This window comes from Neolamprologus brichardi, chromosome 7 (assembly GCF_056152115.1).
Source record: "Neolamprologus brichardi isolate AB-2024 chromosome 7, ASM5615211v1, whole genome shotgun sequence".
NCBI classification, from domain to species: Eukaryota; Metazoa; Chordata; class Actinopteri; order Cichliformes; family Cichlidae; genus Neolamprologus; species Neolamprologus brichardi.
Window position 1 is genome coordinate 57855064 of NC_142110.1, and position 20749 is coordinate 57875812.

Below are 20749 nucleotides of genomic sequence, written 5' to 3' on the forward strand. Positions count from 1 at the left end.
GTCCAAAAGAAGAGGAATCTAACGGTGTTTGAATGGTTTTTCTAAGTTGAACGGTTTTGAAGGAGTAGGACTACAAAAAACGTACGGAATAGATAATAAAATATAATAATAACTAGAAAGTGCATTTTCTGAAGAAACTGCAGTGTGAATGCTTGAATCTGAATGTATGCACTGAAATGAATTAATTGCTGAATTTTAAGTTAAAAATGTTGAATGAGATTAAAAAAATGAATTTTTAACCTGAAAACAAAAGTGCTGAACTGCTAAAAGCTGACGTTTACACAAAGGAAGAATTTGGAAAATAGCTGAACTTTAGAAAAAGATGAGTATTGACAAAAGAAAATTTAGAGTCAGAAAACCTCTGAATTAATATTAAAAGTTTATATTCTTCTAATCACTTAAAGAGTGGAATTATGTATTATAAATCTCCAATTCATAAAAAAATAACTTATTAAAAATAAATGTAAAAACAAATTTGTTGAAATGAACTTAAAAGATGAACAAACATTCTGGAGAAAATACAAACTTTAATATGCAGCATAATGTTTTTCAGACATATTGTGTATATTATGTTTAATAGTATTATATACATCAATTTGTTTTGTATGTCATAAAAAAATAACATAAAAATCTTAAGTCATATTTTACAGCTCCTTTCTGAAAAGGACTAGTAGAATAAATAAAAATAACTAAATTAAATAACTAAATAAAAATATTAAGCAACATATGAAATACATGAAAACTTTTAAAACCACAATCCTGAACCTTTAAATTGTGTTGGTTTCTTAGAACATGGCTGAACAGCTGTTTCTATCAGTCTACTTAATCTACTGATCTGTCTACACATCTTTTTATTACTCATTCTTTTTTGTGTTTTAATGTAAACAATTCAATTCAATTCAATTCAATTTTATTTATATAGCGCCAAATCACAACAAATGTCGCCTCAAGGCGCTTCATAGATACAGAGAAAAGCCCAACAATCATATGACCCCCTATGAGCAAGCACTTTGGCGACAGTGGGAAGGAAAAACTCCCTTTTAACAGGAAGAAACCTCCGGCAGAACCAGGCTCAGGGAGGGGCGGCCATCTGCTGCGACCGGTTGGGGTGAGAGAAGGAAGACAGTATAAAAGACATGCTGTGGAATGCAGAGTCCACACAATGGTAAAAGAGAACTGTATAGAGATTTTTGAGTAAATTCAAATGAAAGCCTAAGGTGGTGACACAGTTTAACACATACAAATAATCAAATAAACACATTAGTCCTTTTTGTGAACATGGATAAATAAGTATCATTAGTTTACAGCATAGTTCAGCCATGCCACTAAATGCTTTTTTACACAGTGTTTTAACCTGGGCTCAGACACAAAGTCCCAAATTTAGTTATCTCAGTAAGTCCCTGCCTTTGAGTTGTGTTTATGACTAATTATTATACACAAGGCTTTATCCATCTGAATATGAAAAAACCTATACTTACCAGCTGATACCCCACACTACACACTAGGTGTGCCATGTGACCTGAAACTTTGGTAAAAACTCATCATAATCATTCTGTTAACACTGTTTTGTTTTTGTTTTTTAAACACTGTTTGTTTTGCTGTTCAGCAGTTTAAAAATGTTTTAGATTGGATTACATGGAATGAATTTGAGTTCTCTTGGGGTTTTTGTGTGTGTTTTGTTTTTAGCAAATTTTTTTTCCATACTGTTGAATTCCAGTTACCACATTTCTGGTCATATGACATCCCAAGTGCCCACTTGAAAAAATCCCCACAGTTAATTAAACATTAAAACAAAATAAAAATATGTTAAATAAATAAATAATGGTTTGCTCTGTGTTGAAATAGTAAATAAGCATACACTGTACAGAGCACTAATAATGAAAACAATCCTTTAGCCTGTTGATCAGAGAGAGGCAGTCATTATGTCCATTTAAAACCTGTAATCAAAGAGCACAACGTTTCTGTGAAACTATAAAGTCCCAGATGATCCTCATCATGTCCAGTGACTTCAGAGTGGATCCTCCCTGTCATCCAGCCAGTGTTTGATGTGTGGCAAGCAGCACAGAAGCAGGATAGCTGAGGCCTTGAAAGAAGAGCAGAAAACAGGAACATATGTAGTTGTAAATGTAAATATCAGTGATACTTGTCTTGTCAAAGGGAATAAAATAATGAAAATGTTAACTTACACACTCATTTAGGGAGGCTCTTGACACTGCACGGAGGAGGCACAGTCAGTCTGACAATGATGGTGATCTCCAGGGATGTTTTCCTGCAGCAACATTCCTGCCAACTGGCCATATGATCCAGAGTAGTTGGTTTGTAATGAACAGAAAGGTGTATATGTTAGGTAGTGTGCACTTAGAGCTGGTCCTAAGAAACAAACACATCCTGTAATAAACTGAATACCTGTAGTAGTGCTGCTGCAAATATGAAGCCCTTCTGTCATGTGTGGTTTCAAAGAAGGTGTTTTGGAGGTTCAGTCGCAGAAACTGTGCAGTCTGTTCAGTCCTGAGTGTCTCAGCTCTGAAGGGGATGGACCACAGAGGGAAACACCTGAGTATAGACATTACAATACACTCTAACACTCTTAAGGTCAGGTGAAAACACAATTTAAACACGTTACAAAAAATTAATACATGTTTTCATGGAAATTATGTCATTAACCCTTTTTGATGCGAGTAAATCTCACCGACTGCTTGTGGGACAAGCTAGAAGGAGGACTTATCACAGAATTTCTCCTGTGCTCCAGATGTGAAGTCTCACACTCTGGTCGTACGGCAATGAAGATGGTGATGATGAAGCCTCTCTGATCTGTGGCATTACAGTTTCTGGCTGCTATGTGCTTCACACTGTTGGATTTTACGCTTTTAAGCTTGAAGAAGACACAGGAGGACTGTGTCTCTCTTAAAAAAAACAAAAAAACAAAAACCTAACAACCTCCCACCGAACCCCCCCCCCCCACTCAACTCCCACCTACCCACTCAACTCCCCAGCCTCACAAGATCCAATGTCTATACAAATGTAGGGTATCAGCTGGTAACAGAAAGCAAGTGTCACATATGTAGTACATATGTGACACTGCTGAAACACTTCTGGCCAGAAGTGTGCATTTATCAGCCAGTGCATTTATCATCCCCGACCCAGACCCACCCTGATAAATGCACTGGCTGAAACATGATAAAAGCTCATAAAAATGTATGTTTCATTGTAAGATTTGTCCAAAAATATAATCATATACTTTTGAAAAAGTTTAAAGATTATAAAAAACCAAAATCAATAACATTTTTGTAAATAGTATTTTAAAATATAGGCACACATAAAGTGGCTTAACTGTCATTATTGCTGTAATTAGGTATTTTAAACCTTTAGTCTGTGTTGTTCTCCCAGAAACAACAAAGAAGCTGTTGAACATTTATGTGTTGTTTGGGCAATCCTCTGGTCCACCCTCCCTCCCTCCCAGCCACAGTGAGACTGGGGCAGCCTGGCAGGATTTTGAAGCCTGGCTGCAGAGAGGATATGCCTACACTGTTCGTTTTAAACTGGTATATTTGATTTTTCTGACATTCATAGATTACTGTAGGTGATTTTTAGATTTTCTGTAATAAATAAAATTGTCATCTTTTACTGATATCATTACTTAATTCATTTAATTGTATTTTATGTAAACAATTCAAACATTATACTGCAATGCAGGGCGTTTTTTCTTAAGCCAACTTTTAAATATCGCTCTACTTTCTTATGTCATTCAAAAATATAGAAATTACTTACTGTATTCAAAGATCTAGATCATGAATCGTCACAGGACAATACACAGTATACAGGGTCATGGTAACTATGGTAGGTCTTCATGACTCCAGAATGGAGACATCGCTCTGGCTGAGAAATGAAAATTAGGTCAAGCAGTGTGTTCTTTTCTGTGGTAGGGGCAGTGATAACCTGTGCGTATCCCCTAGACTCAAACAGCTCCAGGATTGGTTTGTTTGCACTGGATAAAACATTCTCATTAAAATCACCACAAACTATGATGGGATGACAGTCCATGATCTCCAATGAGTCTAATAGGCTTACCAGGTTTTTCAGGAATGGCCTCAGAGTGTAGTCTGGAGGTCTGTACACAACTGCAATCAGTGCACTGACTGGTGCTTCAACCTTTAAAGCCAGAAATTCAAGGTCAGTTACATTATGGATGTACTGTTTTTCATGCACTTGAATGTCACTTTTCACATAAACAGCAACTCCACCACCACTTCTGTTTGCCATTTGGGGAAAGTTTGTGTAGGACAGGTGTCTGTTGCGTTTAAACAAATTGTAATTTTCCAAGTGGAGACTCTCTGCGACAAAAGAGCCCCGCAGGTGTGTTTCTGTTAGGCACAAAACATCTGCTAGACACAATTCATGGTGACTCTTGATGTCATTAATGTGAGCTGGCAGTCCCTCTGTATTATGATGAACAATGGTGAAAACGTCTGACCTGCTCAGTGTTTGTCTCACGTGTAGAAGAGGCATCATGTCATCAAGGTTGGCTTGTCTCATGTTCTCAAGCGCTGCAGTGATTTCTGGGTTGGTGAATATTTTTTTCTCCTCCATATCAAGAAGATACAGTCCACTGAGAGACGTCACTCTACTGACAGCTACGTAGGCCATGCCGGGCTCAAAAATGCTCTTAAGAGAGACAACAGCTGATGTGGTTGTCATACCCTGTACCTTATGTATTGTACATGCAAAGGCCAGCTTCACTGGGAACTGTCTTCGTACCACTCCTTTCTGCTTCAGATTCTCTTCAGCTCTCTCAATGTACACCATGTCGTCTGCTGGTGTGCGGTTATTCTTTCCAGATGTCTCATTATCCATTTTAAGTCCAAGCTTGATGATGTGTTGATCGTTTTCAGAGTAAACTACTCTAAGTAGTTTTCCAAAAGCTCCATTAACCAAACCATTTTGTATGTCAATGTTTCTGGTGAGCATGACACAAGCTCCTTCTGCAACTTTCAGTGTGTCTGGTAACTCGTTTTTACCTCCTTTCAATGGTCTGTCTTGAAGTGCCATTCTGCCAGTTCTAGGATCTTTTCTATAATCATCTGCATGGATGTCAATGATATGAGTATGGAGCAGAGCCAGTGTTGAAGAGTTGTGTGCATCCACTTCTTTATTAGTTGCAAAAATGTGCAATGCATCAGTCGGACAAAGGGCTGGTTCAGTTATGGTCTCTGACAACAAATCTCTATCTGCTTCGCAAAGCTCATCCAACTTTCCTTTCACACGAATTCTGTTCAGCATCTCAGCAAAGACAACATCATCTTTCTGACGCATAATCTCAGTCAGAGTGATCATCTGAAAATGCTCCCGCCACAGGTCGATCTCGGCCGGGTCGTGCACACAGAGAGGTTTAGACTGTCGCACTGGGGGTAGCTGATAGAAGTCTCCAACAGCAATGACTGACATGCCTCCAAAGGGTCTCCGAGTCCCTTTGATCTGTTTGAGTCTTGCATCTACGTAGGCAAAGAGATGTCTTGACACCATAGACACTTCGTCAATGACGATTATTTCAGCATTCAAAAGTTCTGATCTGACTTCATCTAGCTGATTGCCAAGTCCCTGAATGGGAGGTTTTAAGCTTCTAGGCAGCTTGAGTAGAGAATGCAGTGTTGTTCCAGAAATGTTAAATGCTGCAGTCCCAGTGAAAGCAGTTAACAGGACAGTGGGTTTTGATATGTCAACGTCGTCTGCATATCTGGGTACTTTGCTCAGTATCTTAGATGCTTCTGAGTAGATGCATTTGATAAGATGTGACTTTCCTGTTCCTGCACCACCATTAATATAAAAGAAAAACTGCTCTGGATTTAGAGCACAGACTCTTTTAATGCACCAGTCTCTAACTGCATAAAATATGCAGGCTTGCTTCTTATTCAGATCCTGAAACATCTGACGTAACAATGTAGGATCAATAGCAGGGGGTTCCCTGATGGCTCTGACTTCTGTTGAAGCATCAGCCTGACGGCTGTAGTCGGGCACATCTTCCTGTTCATTTTCATTGTCTCGCTCTCTTTCTTGTTCAACAAGTGGCAACCTTACGAGATCTGATTCAGGTGCCAGATTACACCATTCGTCAGTCACACCTCTGTTCTGCTCATATTCCTCAACAGCGCTCTCGATCTCCTCACTGTTTTTCTCATATTTTTCTCTGTTTCTTTTGACAATGCGTTGCACGTACTCAAGATGGTCAGTACCTGGTACCTGTACACAGCCAGCACCATAGAAAGCCTGATAGGTTGGCAACGATGGTGTTTTCAGTTCGTGGTCTGAACGATGAGGAAGGTAAAGTTTAAGCAGTCTTCCGTAATATTGCTCTGGATGTTTTTCTTGTGAGCAGCGGTGAAATCTGATGATAGCAGGCTTATCGTTTTTGCGCCTTTGCACAAATCCTATCTCATTGAGAAGGGGCAAAACATCTTTACCTTTTGTCTGTTGGCCATAGACAATCCTGCAAGTAGCAGCAAAGTCTGCCATGCACATCTCCTCATACTCTGGTGTTTCAGGTCTGGCTTTGTATTTGTCATTCAAAGATGTCATCCAAACATTGGAAGACTCGGGTGTTGTGTTGTCCAGAACTGACAGGGGACGACTCATTTTCACAGGATTATCATCAGTTGGTATGAATATTACAGCACGTGAACATTGCTTCATGTGAAGACCACATGCACGAGCAACACACTCCTGTGCACTGATCTCTCGCTTCTTTGAATATGCCTGCATGACGGCTCTCATTTCATCGCACTCATTTACACTGTCCTTATGGGAGTTCTCAATGACAGTTTTCAGGTACTCAGATAGCCCGCCCTCTTTTTTTGATATATATTTCATTAAATAATTTGCAGCGCCGAAAGCATCTAAAACAAAGCTTATGTCGATATTACTGTTCCAGGCTTCAAGCAGATGTGGATTATAGCCGTTTATCCAAGAGTCTTTTGGATCACGCTTTAGTATGATCGTACTCCTTGTGTTCATTTTATTCAGGTATCTCTCATATTCTGCATGTGTCAACTTGCATCTTGCCAAGAGCTGCTCTAAACTCATGGAAGCAGTTTCAGGCTCATTCAGCAGCTGGTTCAGTGGTCTGAGCTTGTTCTTTGCTGTTTCTACTTCCAGTGCATCATCCTCACTGGGTCTTGTGATCATTGTCTCATTGCAGGGTGGTTTAGGAAAACCAAAACGGCACCCGGAGCTTAAACTCCTAAAGCACGTCTTTGTGTGGTTCTTACTATGTTTTTGCACTTCTGTTACTTTCTTGTACAGTTCAGGTTGTTTATGTGGATCAGGCAGCTGAGCTGTGATGTATTTGTTTATAAAATCCACAACAGTTTGCTCATCATCCTCCTCAAACACAGGAGCACCTTCTACCCACAGGAGACAGTGTATGTGTGGGCTTCCTCTGTGCTGAAACTCAACTCTGTAAAAGTAGTCAATGACTTTGCCAAGTGGCTCTGCAGGAGATAAGAGTAAATCTCTGAATAATGCTTCAACTCTTTTGTCAAACATGCGCATTGTTGTGACAGGATTGCTTCTCAGGATGTCACATTTTTCCGACCAGTCGAGTCCTTCAAAATTGACTTGTTCACCTTGCTGCCTTGTTATTGCCTCAATCACTTCAGGCCAGCGCATTTCAGCAGCTGAAAATGTGCAAAAGAATGTGGGAGTTCCCAACTGTCTGATCATGGCAAAAAGATCTCTTGTTGTTTTCTCCCAATAGGCTGGGGTTCCTCTCAGAGGCTGCATGAATCTCACTGCGTCTTTATTTCTCACCAGTTTCTCCACCTCATGTTTATCTTGTAACATGCCTGAGGTTATTTTTCTCCCATCTCTGGTCAGAGGCTTTGCCTTCCTTAACTGTATTGTCATGCTGGAAGTAGCCAAGTGTATTTCAGTCACAAACTGTGCAAAGAACAAATAGTTTGTGTCTTTGGCAAAACGATCATCAATGCAGAAAAGTCTTGATTTGAAATACCCACTGGGGGATACTTTGATCAGCCTTCTTTCATCAAGTGTGTTTTGGCCTGTAGGAAACTGCACGGGGAAGGCCATGGCCTCCAGTTTAGGTGTTTTGAAAAAACTTATTGGATTGTTTCTCTCTGCAGGAGCAACAGAGTAGATTCCTTCACTGAAACATAATATCTCCTCAGCCACATCAGGGGGCTGCAAACAGGACTCGAGTGCAAAACCACCATTAGTCAGTCCATCTGCTTGCTCTGAATCATCTCTCATCTGTTCATGTGATTGTTCACTATCACAGGGTAACATGTCAATGTCCTGTTCATTTTTATTTTGTGCTTCACTCAGTGCATTTTTCTCACAGATGTCAATTTCCATTAAATCAGCCTCATCATAATCGTCCTCATTCATCTTTTCATCATCATCATCATCCTCATCTTCATCAGGAAGTGTTGGATCACACAGCTCAGCATCATCTCTGATGCTCACATCCTTATACTGTGGATGAATCTGCTTGAGTTTATGCAGTGCTTGCACAAGTTTAGACCAGCTTACAGTCTGAAACAGCTGATGACCTTTGTAAGACAAGCGTCTCTTCAGTTTTACTCTCATCACCTGAGAATTAATTCTCAATCGAGGTAGTGCTTCAACAGTTTCCTGTACCTCTGATGGGACACAGACCACATTCCCTCTAATTGCTCTTTGTCTGCCTTTGGGAAGAGGAATAATCTTGGCAAATGGTATGCACTTGGCTATGAGATGTCTCTCCAGTATGTTGAGATCAGACAGTTCTGGTGGAATATCAGCAAGATCCAGTTTATTGGCAACAGCAAGTGCTGGCATGGATCCATTTTTAAGATGATCGTGGCAGGTGTGACAAATCCACTCTCTCTTTCTCTCATCAGGCACATTGCACTGCTCATTTCTGCAGTTTTCCTCACAAACATGAACAAACCTTCCCGTCAAACATGTTGCAACCACATGTGGGTTTTTCACATAATTTGACCTTCTGCAGGGTCGCACTTGGTTTGGAAATGAAGCCTTGAAACACACAGTACATGGGTATGATGGGCCAGCTTTGATTTGTGATTTGAACACAGATATGGCCTCTTTGATCACACTGTTGTCACTCTCCTGGGTTTGTCTGTTCACCCATCTGTATTTCCTTTTTATTTTCATTGCACATCTCATGTTGTGCATAATCCTGAATGCAAGATTACTTTGATACCTGTCTCGCATTAGTTGGTTCATCAGTTGTCTGTGTCTTACTCTGAAGGTGTTGTCATTTGCATAACGCTGAGTCACTCGAGATCTCTGTCTCTCTCTGAATTCTGGGCTTTCTTGATACCTTTTAGTGATGTAGTTTTTTTGTTTTTTTCTAAATTCAGCATCATCACAATAGCGTCTTTTAATATATTGTTGTTGTTTCTTTCTAACTGTAGCATTCTCAGAAAAACGTCTTTTAACATATTGTTTTTGTTTCGTTCTGAATTCATCATTCTCACAATAACGTCTTTTCATATACTGTTGTTTTTTCTGTCTGACTTCAGGATTGTTTTTATATGCCTCGCTTGTGCAAGATTTTTTCTTTTCTTTGTACTCTTTATTTGAAGCATACTTTTGTTGTTCTTTCCTTTTTTGGTTTTCTTTTCTCTGATTTCTGGGTTTCTCTGATGCCATTAATCTTCTTCTCATTTTTTTCCTTTGTTGTTTATTAACTTTTTTCAGTTTTTGTAAAACTATATCAGAAATATCACAGGCAGCAACATTTTTTATTGCAGCATTTGATTGAAATGAAAAAGCATCATTCGATGGAAAGAAATTTAATTCACTGCATAGTTCTTCAGTTGGTCTATTAGGTGGTTTATTCTGATCTTCATATGATGTGAACTGAGTCATGTGGACTTCTTTTTGTTTCACTGGTGGCGTACAAATGGACATTTGACAAAAGATGTTCTCAGTCAGACCACTGGTTGTGTTTCTCCTTGGAGTAGAGGAGTTTGCTTCATCAACAGTTGTATCAGAGTGAGTAGGTGCCACAGCAGTGGCAGCTGCTGGTCTGCAGACTGTGTCTGTGATAGTATCACTCAGGTTGACTGTGCTCATGTTGTAGAACTGCACAGGCTTAAGCTCATAGTTACAAGAGGGTGATATCTCCATCATTTCATAAGAATCTTGTAGCCTCTTAATCATGTCACTGAGTAGTGTGAATTTCAGCATCACAGCTGTACCACGATTGCGTGACCATAGTGGTAGAGGAAGACCACTGGGTGTTCTAGAGTGTGGATCAAAGAAACCATATTTGCCTGATGTGGATCTGAACACTGCAATACACAATCCACTCATAATCAGTAAGGCATACTGCACATCTGACAACAGGCAGCTCAGTCCTGCTTCTAAGCTGAGAAAGGTATCTACTGCTTCCTCTGGAGGTTCTTCAAATGTCCCATACCGGGAAGGCTGTGTCATGTCGACATGATACATAGATCTGCGAGCATAAACTTTGTCTGGCAGCTCATCGGTTGCCAAATGAATATTTTTAGGAAATCTTTTCTTGGCCTCTTTGTACATCACATCACCTTTATCCAAGACCAGATTAAGGTCAGCTGTAGTCATATTTTCATTCTCATGAAGGAAAGCTAGAAACGTGAGTGAGTTACATGTGCACTGGTGGTTTCTGGAGTCTCCATATTTAGGATGTGTCTGGCTGTGAGATGCACAGACATGTATAACAGAGGGCTGATTTTCAAGGTTCACTCTTTCTGCATGAGATGGTCCTGCCACATCACTGTGACAGCCTCTTTTCAAAAAATCAGCATAACCCACCTGTGGGTCACTTGACACCTCATGTTGTTCACTAAATTCATGCTGCAGTCCACTCTTTACAGCATCAGCATAAGATACCTGTTGTACATGTGCAGGAACATGTTGACCTGCCTGTTTAACACTATCAGAATTGGTCTTTGTAGACACACTGTCTTCTGCAGAGCTCTGAGGAAAATCAAACTCAGCCTGTTCACATATTGGTACACTGTGAAACTCATGGAACTTCTTCCAGCGTTGTTTTGCAGCTTGTGACTTTTTCTGCTTCCTTGGCATTTTCACACACCTGCAAGTGTTTCTTAGTCTTTAGAAAATATGTTCACAAGATAAGAGTGGCACACACCAGGAGATGTTGTCTTTGTTTTTATATTTCAGTTTTTATTTGTCTGAAACAGTTGCCTTTGTTTGACAGTTTGTTCTTCAGTTGAGAGAATATTATGCACTCTCTTTATTGGCTTGGCACAACTTAGCAGCAAACCCAGAATGAAAAACAGGTAGAGAGAAAATTTAGAAGAGAGAACAGACAGAGCAGGAGAGACACGGCTAGGAAATCACAATCACACCGTGAATTAGAGTTTTCTTTGTTCAGTTTGTTCTTAGGTAGAGGCAATATATGCACTCTTTATTGCTTTAATGGCTTGGCGTTTTTCAGCAGCAAGCCAAGAGTGAAAAACAGGTAGAGAGAAAATTTAGAAGAGAGAACAGACAGAGCAGGAGAGACACGGATTGGAAATCACAATCAAGCCGTGAATTAGAGTTTTCTTTGTTCTTAGGTTGAGGCAAAATATGCACTCTTTATTGTTTTATTGGCTTGGCGTTTTTCAGCAGCAAGCCAAGAGTGAAAAACAGGTAGAGAGAAAATTTAGCAGAGAGAACAGACAGAGCAGGAGAGACACGGCTTTAAATCAAACCGCAATAGGATTCTTAGTTTGGCACAATTTCGCACAAACCACAGGGTGAAATACAGATGGAAAGAAGGCAGAGACAACAGGTGGAGTAGGACAGAGGATAGAGGGGTTGGGGGGTTGGGATGTGAGAGAGAAGACTGGAAATCTGGTCCTTGTTCTTCTTCTGCACACTGTGAACAAAAAAGAAGAAAAAATAATAAGTTTATTAAAATGAAATCACATGGTAATTGTTTGAACTAATTGTGACTACTAAATAAAGGACAAAACAAATATTCAAGCTAAACTGTTGTTGGCTGCCATGTGCAAAAAGTTGCATAATTGGGCACTTTTTAAAAGAATAAATATTTAATTAAATTCAGCAATACTATTTTTAAATACAAATATGATTGAGTGAATCATTAACTAATCACATGTAGTGTGACTACAAAAATGTACGAAAAAAATATTTTAGCCCAATTGTTAAGCTGCACTTATGTGTATTTATTATAAAATTGTGTTTAAAAGGTCTAGCACAAAGTTTGAACCCATCACTTTACAGCTTATATTAGTCAGATTATTTTTTTATTTTGGTCTACTTCTCTTACAGTATGTGCACACCTACCAGGCAAAGCACAGGTGTCAGTCAGGTTCCTGAAAGTGTAAGACGAGAAGTAATATGTTAGTTGTCTGTACAGTTTTATCAGACTAACATAAATACAAAGCCCACACGACATGATACACTGAACTTATAGTCAGCAGGGTAATTATAGAGTAATATAGCACACCAGCTGATACAGCAGCCATTTTATAATTCAAACTAATTAACTTAAGTATAGAGATTGACAGACCACGTGACTTTCGCGCATTGCATGCCGGTAACTCGTGGCAAAAAATCCAAGTACCGCATCAAATGCAAGCATTTGCAGCACCGCAAAACGTTCATTCTCCGGTTCCAATACCTTCTTGCTTTTTCTTTGCCCCCCAAAAAAGTTATGTACAAAACGAAGGAGAACAATGCCAGTCTATACAAAGACAGACTTGATGAAAAGTCAAAGAAAAGATACGAGGAAAAAAATCAAAGGAGTGAAAGGTTTATACCCTTACGAGCACACAGAGTGGACAAAATACGTCAGCGTGCTGCCCAACTTTCACCACGCTCATATTTATAATCATACGGTTCTTGGAGTGAGTGCATACACTCATGAAGTTTAGTAACTTCAGGTCACTGCAACAAGCCCAGGTACAGTTTACCGACGGATGGGTACAGGAGCTTGAAATGCACCGTGTAGAACGAAAGACCATCGTACGTATCATAAGTTTACCAGTCTCACAAATCGTCTTCATAAATACACATTCGTTAACCGTTTATTAATAGGACCTTTGAGCTCAACGGTAATTAATTAGTAGTGGAAATAATTTCTGGTTCGCATTACAGAAATGTAGCAGTGACAATAATACTGTATGCTGTAATCGTACTGGGCAATTAGTGATACAAAAAACCTGTTTTATCCTGTGAATAAAAGTATATGTTTTTGTCAATGTACCATGGTAATAAATGAAGCGAAACGCAATATTGTGTCAGGACAATTCACTATTTATGCACAATAAACAAATGAGCATAGCACCACAATTTCTGTTCAGCACCAGACTTGCTTGTAACCTATATTACTAATTATGTTATAAAAAATGAAGTATTAACTACAACAGAAGACTGACCTTTGTGGAAATGTTAGGAGCAAACTAACCTGTGAGCTGAAGTGTTCTGGGACGTTATATTTGGTCTTTGAATGGCTGTAATCCAGGCCATCCGTCGCCTCTTTTTACTTCGGAAACATGGCTCGAAGAATTTCTTTTCAACGACGTAATCCGATAAAAAAACGATCTCTTTACCCGTCGGCTTCCCGTGGCTGTCATGCGACCGGCTTTTGCAGTTAATAATACAACAGCTTCTTGACAGTTTTTTGTGTTTCTTTTTATCGCTGTGTAACTGATTTCAATTGAAAGCCTGCGTGCGCTAGTACCTCTTGCCACGAGTTCCCAGAATTCTTTGCAGTTTTACCCTTGAATGACGTCACATTTTCAATCTCTATAGCCACTTATGTAAGGCTACTGTTAGACTGTTACTAGCCTTAGCATTGCTGCTAGCGCTAGCATTCCGGCTAGCATTAGCACTTCAGTTAGTATTAGCACTGCAGCTAGCGTTAGCATTCCTGCTAGCATTAGCATTCCTGCTAGCGTTAGCACTGCTGCTAGCATTAGCACTGCTTCTAGCATTAGTGCTACTGCTAGCGCTAGCACTCTTACTGTTAAAACTGAGCCACAATGGCAATAATAAAGCTCATTTGTTACTTTTGTCTCACTGACCGCCAAGACATATCACAGGAATATATCACAGGAATATTCTTTTTGTCAGTTAACAACTGCTAAGGCTAGTGTTAGCACTATAGCTAGCGTTAGCATTGAAGCTAGCGTTAGCACTGCTGCTAACAGTAAAACGTCATAAACCTATATAAATGATAGCGAAGGTTATTCTTTTTTTTCTTTCTTTATTCTTCGAACTCTGTTGAACTCTGTTGGACTTGATATGTGGGTTTAAATGTCAAACATGTATTTTTACCATCATAAAAATAAAACAGTGCACTACTGAGTATATTGTACTTACCACAGCAGTGATGAAAGCGGAATGAGGACAGTTGGTCCAGTGATGGGTTAAAAAAAGATGAGGCGTTCAGGTGGTGCTTGGAAATTTGACCATCAGTTTGAACAGCAATAATGAGTATATACGTGTCTGTGTGTTGGTCTATGTGTGTGAGACATAGAGAGAAAGAGGGAAAATATACACTAGACTCATAAGTGTACAAATTGGTACTTTTTGCCCGAGTATAAGCGAATGAGTGACATACAGAAAAAGAGGGCAACTGGCATTAGATGAGCAAATAAAAAGTATTTCATCTTGAACTGTTTTGTGGTTTTTATTTTAAGACTACTTTAAGTGTGTTAGTGGGTAGATAAACTATACAGACTATAAACAGAGACATTAAATGAGATTAGATTAGTTAAACGTTAGTTATGTGGGAAAATCAACTACAGACAGGTAAATGCTGTGAGCTTTAATTATCCAGTCAGAAAAGATGATTTTAAAGTCATCAACTGACTCCAACTGCCCAGCTCTGAAAAACCTGTGTGCAGAAGACAAGTCCACCACTAAACAATAAGCTTGAATTTAACAGGCCAATTACAATGCTGTACTTAGTTGGCAAATACTAACTACTGACAAACTATTAATCTGTGGCAAAACCCTGTGAAATCTGTCTTATTGTACCTATTGAAAACGTTAATCTTACTACAACTGCTTAGATGCAGCAGACATTTTTAGGTTTACTCTTGGCACAGTGAGAGAGAGCTCGTTAAGCAGGCAGGTGTGAGCCTTCTTGCTATAGTGACTGCACCCAATGGCTCCATACACAGGCACACAGACATGCGCCTCACTTTTGCTGCTTAAAATGACCAGAAACGTCAGCTCGAAACAAATCGTTCCCAAATGAAAAGTCCATGTCGTATCGACAAAATTCTTTCACCGTGAGTGGCAGCAATGTCTGGTCTACTGAATTCTCAGTTTTCATGCCTGTGGAGTTTATTATATGGACGTGGTGACAGTGTAAAAACAGCCTGTACTTCTGGTTTTCAAACGAACTTTCTGAGCCATTTTAACATTAGAGTCTATGGAAGAGTTGGAGGGAGGAGGCTGTGCATCGGTGACATTTATGAAAGAACCATAACACCTATTACAATAATAAACACATTGGATGAAAGAGGACAGCGATGGCTACGTTTTGAGGGTAAAATCAGACCTGTAGATCAAACGCTGCGGACACAGCAGCAGTTTTAAAAAAGATTTTAAGATTAATTTTTTTGCTCCTCTCACTCTAGCAGTTGAGCTGTCTCACTCTAGCGCCAACATTCCGTCCCATACACACCCATTATAAACTCTGAAACGGCTGAAAAAACATCATGAAACTTAAACTGGAACTGAAGAAAAAGTATAATAGATATTGAAAAGATAAATACAGGTTGAATAGTTGAATGTCTTGTCTTCGTTTTAAAGTTTGAATGGTGGCTCTATGTCAACGTGTGTGGAAGTAGTAAGAGTTTAAAAATGAGTAAGTTGAATGAGGATTTGAAGGGTCTCCCCATTGAAATACATGGGAAATTTTTGTTGAAAAAAGTTGAATAAAATTAAAAATATAAATGTTAAAAATGAGAAAAATAGAAGCAGTGATGTCCAAAAGAAGAGGAATCTAACGGTGTTTGAATGGTTTTTCTAAGTTGAACGGTTTTGAAGGAGTAGGATTCCAAAAAACGTACGGAAGAATAAAATATAATAACTAGAAAGTGCATTTTCTGAAGAAACTGCAGTGTGAATGCTTGAATCTGAATGTATGCACTGAAATGAATTAATTGCTGAATTTTAAGTTAAAAATTTTGAATGGGATAAAAAAATACAGAAATTTTCGCCTGAAAACAAAAGTGCTGAACTGCTAAAAGCTGACATTTACACAGAAGAAGTTGGAAAATAGCTGAAAATGTTTTAAATGTAAATTAGAAAAACCTAAGTAATGAGAAAAAAAATTTAGAGTCAGAAAACATCTGAATGAATATTAAAAGTTCATATTCTTTGAATCACTGAATGACTTAAATGTGATCCCTCCACTTGGATCCACACAGTTTAGAAAGTTTACATCTCTGAGCTTTCAAAGACACGGTGTTGGAAAGAGAAGAATGATGGCTACGTTTTGAGGGTAAAATGATGGCTGTAGAGCAAACACTGTGGACACAGAAGTCGTTCAAAGAGAAGTGTTTAAGATGAATCTTGGCAGAGTGAGACAGAGCTCGTTAGGCAGGCAGGTGTGAGCCTAGTTGCTGTAGTGACTTCACCCAATGGCTCCATACACAGGCATACAGACATGCACCTCACTTTTGCTGCTTAAAATGAACAGAAAAGTCAGCCCCAAACAAATTCTTCCCAAATGAAAAGTACACGTTGTATCGACAAAATTCTTTCACCGTAAGCACCAGCAATGTCTAGTCTACATAATTCTCAGTTTTCATGCCTGTGGAGTTTATTATATGGACGTGGTGACAGTGTAAAGACAGCCTGTACTTCTGGTTTTCAAACGAACTTTCTTAGCCATTTTAACATTAGAGTCTATGGAAGAGTTGGAGGGAGGAGGCTGTGCATCGGTGACATTTATGAAAGAACCATAACACCTATTACTATAATAAACACATTGGATGAAAGAGGACAGCGATGGCTACGTTTTGAGGGTAAAATCATACCTGTAGAGCAAACGCTGCGGACACAGCAGCAGTTTTAAAAAAGATTTGAAGATTAATTTTGTCGCTCCTCTCACTCTAGCAGTTGAGCTGTCTCACTCTAGCGCCAACATTCCGTCCCATACACACCCATTATAAACTCTGAAACGGCTGAAAAAACAGCATGAAACTTAAACTGGAACTGAAGAAAAAGTATAATAGATATTGAAAAGATAAATACAAGTTGAATAGTTGAATGTCTTGGCTTCGTTTTAAAGTTTGAATGGTGGCTCTATGTCAATGTATGTGGAAGTAGTAAGAGTTGAAAAATGAGTAAGTTGAATGAGGATTTGAAGGGTCTCCCCATTGAAATACATGGGAAATTTTTGTTGAAAAAAGTTGAATAAAATTAAAAATATAAATGTTAAAAATGAGAAAAATAGAAGCAGTCATGTCCAAAAGAAGAGGGATCTAACGGTGTTTGAATGGTTTTTCTAAGTTGAACGGTTTTGAAGGAGTAGGACTTCAAAAAACGTACGGAATACAGAATAAAATATAACTAGAAAGTGCATTTTCTGAAGAAACTGCAGTGTGAATGCTTGAATCTGAATGTATGCACTGAAATGAATTAATTGCTGAATTTTAAGTTAAAAATGTTGAATGAGATGAAAAATACAGAAATTTTCGCCTGAAAACAAAAGTGCTGAACTGCTAAAAGCTGAAATCCACACAGAAGAAGTTGGAAAACAGCTGAAAATGTTTTAAATGTAAATTACAAAGACCTAAGAAATGAGAAAAGGAAATTTAGAGTCAGAAAACATCTGAATGAATATTAAAAGTTCATATTCTTTGAATCACTGAATGATTAAAATGTGATCCCTCCACTTGGATCCACACAGTTTACAAGGTTTACATCTGAGCTTTGAAAGACACGGTGTTGGACAGAGAACAATAATGGCGATGTTTTGAGGGTAAAATGATGGCTGATGAGCAAACACTGTGGACACAGCAGCAGTTGAAAGAGAAGTATTTATTAAGATGAATCTTGGCACAGTGAGAGAGAGCTCGTTAGGCAGGCAGGTGTGAGCCTGGTTGTTATAGTGACTGCACCCAATGGCTCCCTACACACACAGACAGACATGCGCCTCACTTTTGATGCTTAAAATGAACAGAAAAGTCAGGCCGAAACAAATCCTTCCCAAATGAAAAGTACAGGTCGTATTGACAAAATTCTTTCACCGTGAGCACCAGCAATGTCTAGTCTACCAAATTCTCAGTTTTCATGCCTGTGGAGTTTATTATATAGATGTGGTGACAGTGGAAAGACACCATGCTCTTCTGATTTTCAAACGAACCTTCTGAGCCATTTTAACATTAGAGTCTATGGAAGAGTTGGAGGGAGGAGGCTGTGCATTGGTGACATTTATGAAAGAACCATAACACCTAGTACAATAGTAAACACATTGGATGAAAGAGGACAGCGGTGGCTACGTTTTGAGGGTAAAATCATACCTGTAGAGCAAACGCTGCGGACACAGCAGCAGTTTTTAAAAAAGATTTTAAGATTAATTTTTTCGCTCCTCTCACTCTAGCAGTTGAGCTTTCTCACTCTAGCCCCAACATTCCGTCCCATACACACCCATTATAAACTCTGAAACGGCTGAAAAAACATCATGAAACTTAAACTGGAACTGAAGAAAAAGTATAATAGATATTGAAAAGATAAATACAAGTTGAATAGTTGAATGTCTTGTCTTCGTTTTAAAGTTTGAATGGTTGCTCTATGTCAATGTATGTGGAAGTAGTAAGAGTTTAAAAATGAGTAAGTTGAATGAGGATTTGAAGGGTCTCCCCATTGAAATACATGGGAAATTTTTGTTGAAAAAAGTTGAATAAAATTAAAAATATAAATGTTAAAAATGAGAAAAATAGAAGCAGTCATGTCCAAAAGAAGAGGAATCTAACGGTGTTTGAATGGTTTTTCTAAGTTGAACGGTTTTGAACGAGTAGGACTTCAAAAAACGTACGGAATACAGAATAAAATATAATAATAATAAAGAAACAGAAGAACAATACTGTGAATGCTTTTACAAGCATTCACACTAATAACTAGAAAGTGCATTTTCTGAAGAAACTGCAGTGTGAATGCTTGAATCTGAATGTATGCACTGAAATGAATTAATTGCTGAATTTTAAGTTAAAAATGTTGAATGAGATGAAAAATACAGAAATTTTAACCTGAAAACAAAAGTGCTGAACTGCTAAAAGCTGACATCCACACAGAAGAAGTTGGAAAAGAGCTGAAAATGTTTTAATTGTAAATTAGAAAAACCTAAGAAATGAGAAAACACAATTTAGAGTCAGATAACATCTGAATGAATATTAAAAGTTCATATTCTTTGAATCACTGAATGACTAAAATGTGATCCCTCCACTTGGATCCACACAGTTTAAAAACTTTACATCTCTGAGCTTTTAAAGACACGGTGTTGGACAGAACAATGATGGCGACGTTTTGAGGGTAAAATGATGGCTGATGAGCAAACACTGTGGACACAGCAGCAGTTGAAAGAAAAGTGTTTAAGATGAATCTTGGCAGAGTGAGAGAGAGCTCGTTAGGCAGGCAGGTGTGAGCCTGGTTGCTATAGGGACTGCACCCAATGGCTCCCTACACACACACAGACATGCGCCTCACTTTTGATGCTTAAAATGAACAGAAAAGTCTGGCCGAAACAAATCGTTCCCAAATGAAAAGTACAAGTCGTATTGACAAAATTCTTTCACCGTGAGCACCAGCAATGTCTAGTCTACCAAATTCTCAGTTTTCATGCCTGTGGAGTTTATTATATGGACGTGGTGACAGTGGAAAGACACCATGCTCTTCTGATTTTCAAACAAACCTTCTGAGCCATTTTAACATTAGAGTCTATGGAAGAGTTGGAGGGAGGAGGCTGTGCATCGGTGACATTTATGAAAGAACCATAACACCTATTACTATAATAAACACATTGGATGAAAGAGGACAGCGATGGCTACGTTTTGAGGGTAAAATCATACCTGTAGAGCAAACGCTGCGGACACAGCAGCAGTTTTAAAAAAAGATTTTAAGATTAATTTTTTCGCTCCTCTCACTCTAGCAGTTGAGCTGTCTCACTCTAGCGGCAACATTCCGTCCCATACACACCCATTATAAACTCTGAAACGGGTGAAAAAACATCATGAAACTTAAACAGGAAATGAAGAAAAAGTATAATAGATATTAAAAAGATAAATACAATTTGAATAGTTGAATGTCTTGTCTTCGTTTTAAAGTTTGAATGGTGGCTCTATGTCAACGTATGTGGAAGTAGATACAGTTTAAAGAGGAGTAAGTTGAATGAGAATTTGAAGGGTCTCTCCATTGAAATACATGGGAAATTTTTGTTGAAAAAAGTTGAATAAAATTAAAAATATAAATGTTAAAAATGAGAAAAATAGAAGCAGTCATGTCCAAAAGAAGAGGAATCTAACGGTGTTTGAATGGTTTTTCTAAGTTGAACGGTTTTGAAGGAGTCACACTACAAAAAACGTACGGAATAGATAATAAAATATAATAATAACTAGAAAGTGCATTTTCTGAAGAAACTGCAGTGTGAATGCTTGAATCTGAATGTATGCACTGAAATGAATTAATTGCTGAATTTAAGTTAAAAATTTTGAATGATATGAAAAATACAGAAATTTTCGCCTGAAAACAAAAG

At 38.5% G+C, this 20749-nt stretch overlaps 2 protein-coding genes across 8 annotated transcripts in view; one reads left to right on the forward strand and one right to left on the reverse strand.

The window, feature by feature from the left end:
* Positions 1-20749, forward strand: part of LOC102784471 (VPS10 domain-containing receptor SorCS2-like) — a 163145-nt gene that overhangs the window by 28538 nt on the left and 113858 nt on the right.
* On the reverse strand, positions 405-13577 carry LOC148102252 (uncharacterized). 7 transcript variants are annotated; one of them, XM_087843944.1, is made up of 6 exons: positions 12319-13577; positions 4472-11887; positions 4069-4149; positions 2407-2523; positions 2187-2290; positions 405-2083 (listed from the first exon to the last, which is right to left on the reverse strand). In XM_087843944.1, the coding sequence occupies exons 2-3, from the start codon at positions 11083-11085 to the stop codon at positions 4125-4127; spliced, it is 6639 nt and encodes a 2212-aa protein (XP_087700070.1). In that variant the 5' UTR covers positions 11086-11887; positions 12319-13577; the 3' UTR covers positions 405-2083; positions 2187-2290; positions 2407-2523; positions 4069-4124. The 7 variants fall into 7 exon arrangements, with proteins under 7 accessions (XP_087700070.1, XP_087700069.1, XP_087700068.1 ...); XM_087843943.1 differs by having other exon boundaries at positions 4069-11887; XM_087843942.1 differs by having other exon boundaries at positions 2407-3876; positions 4069-11887.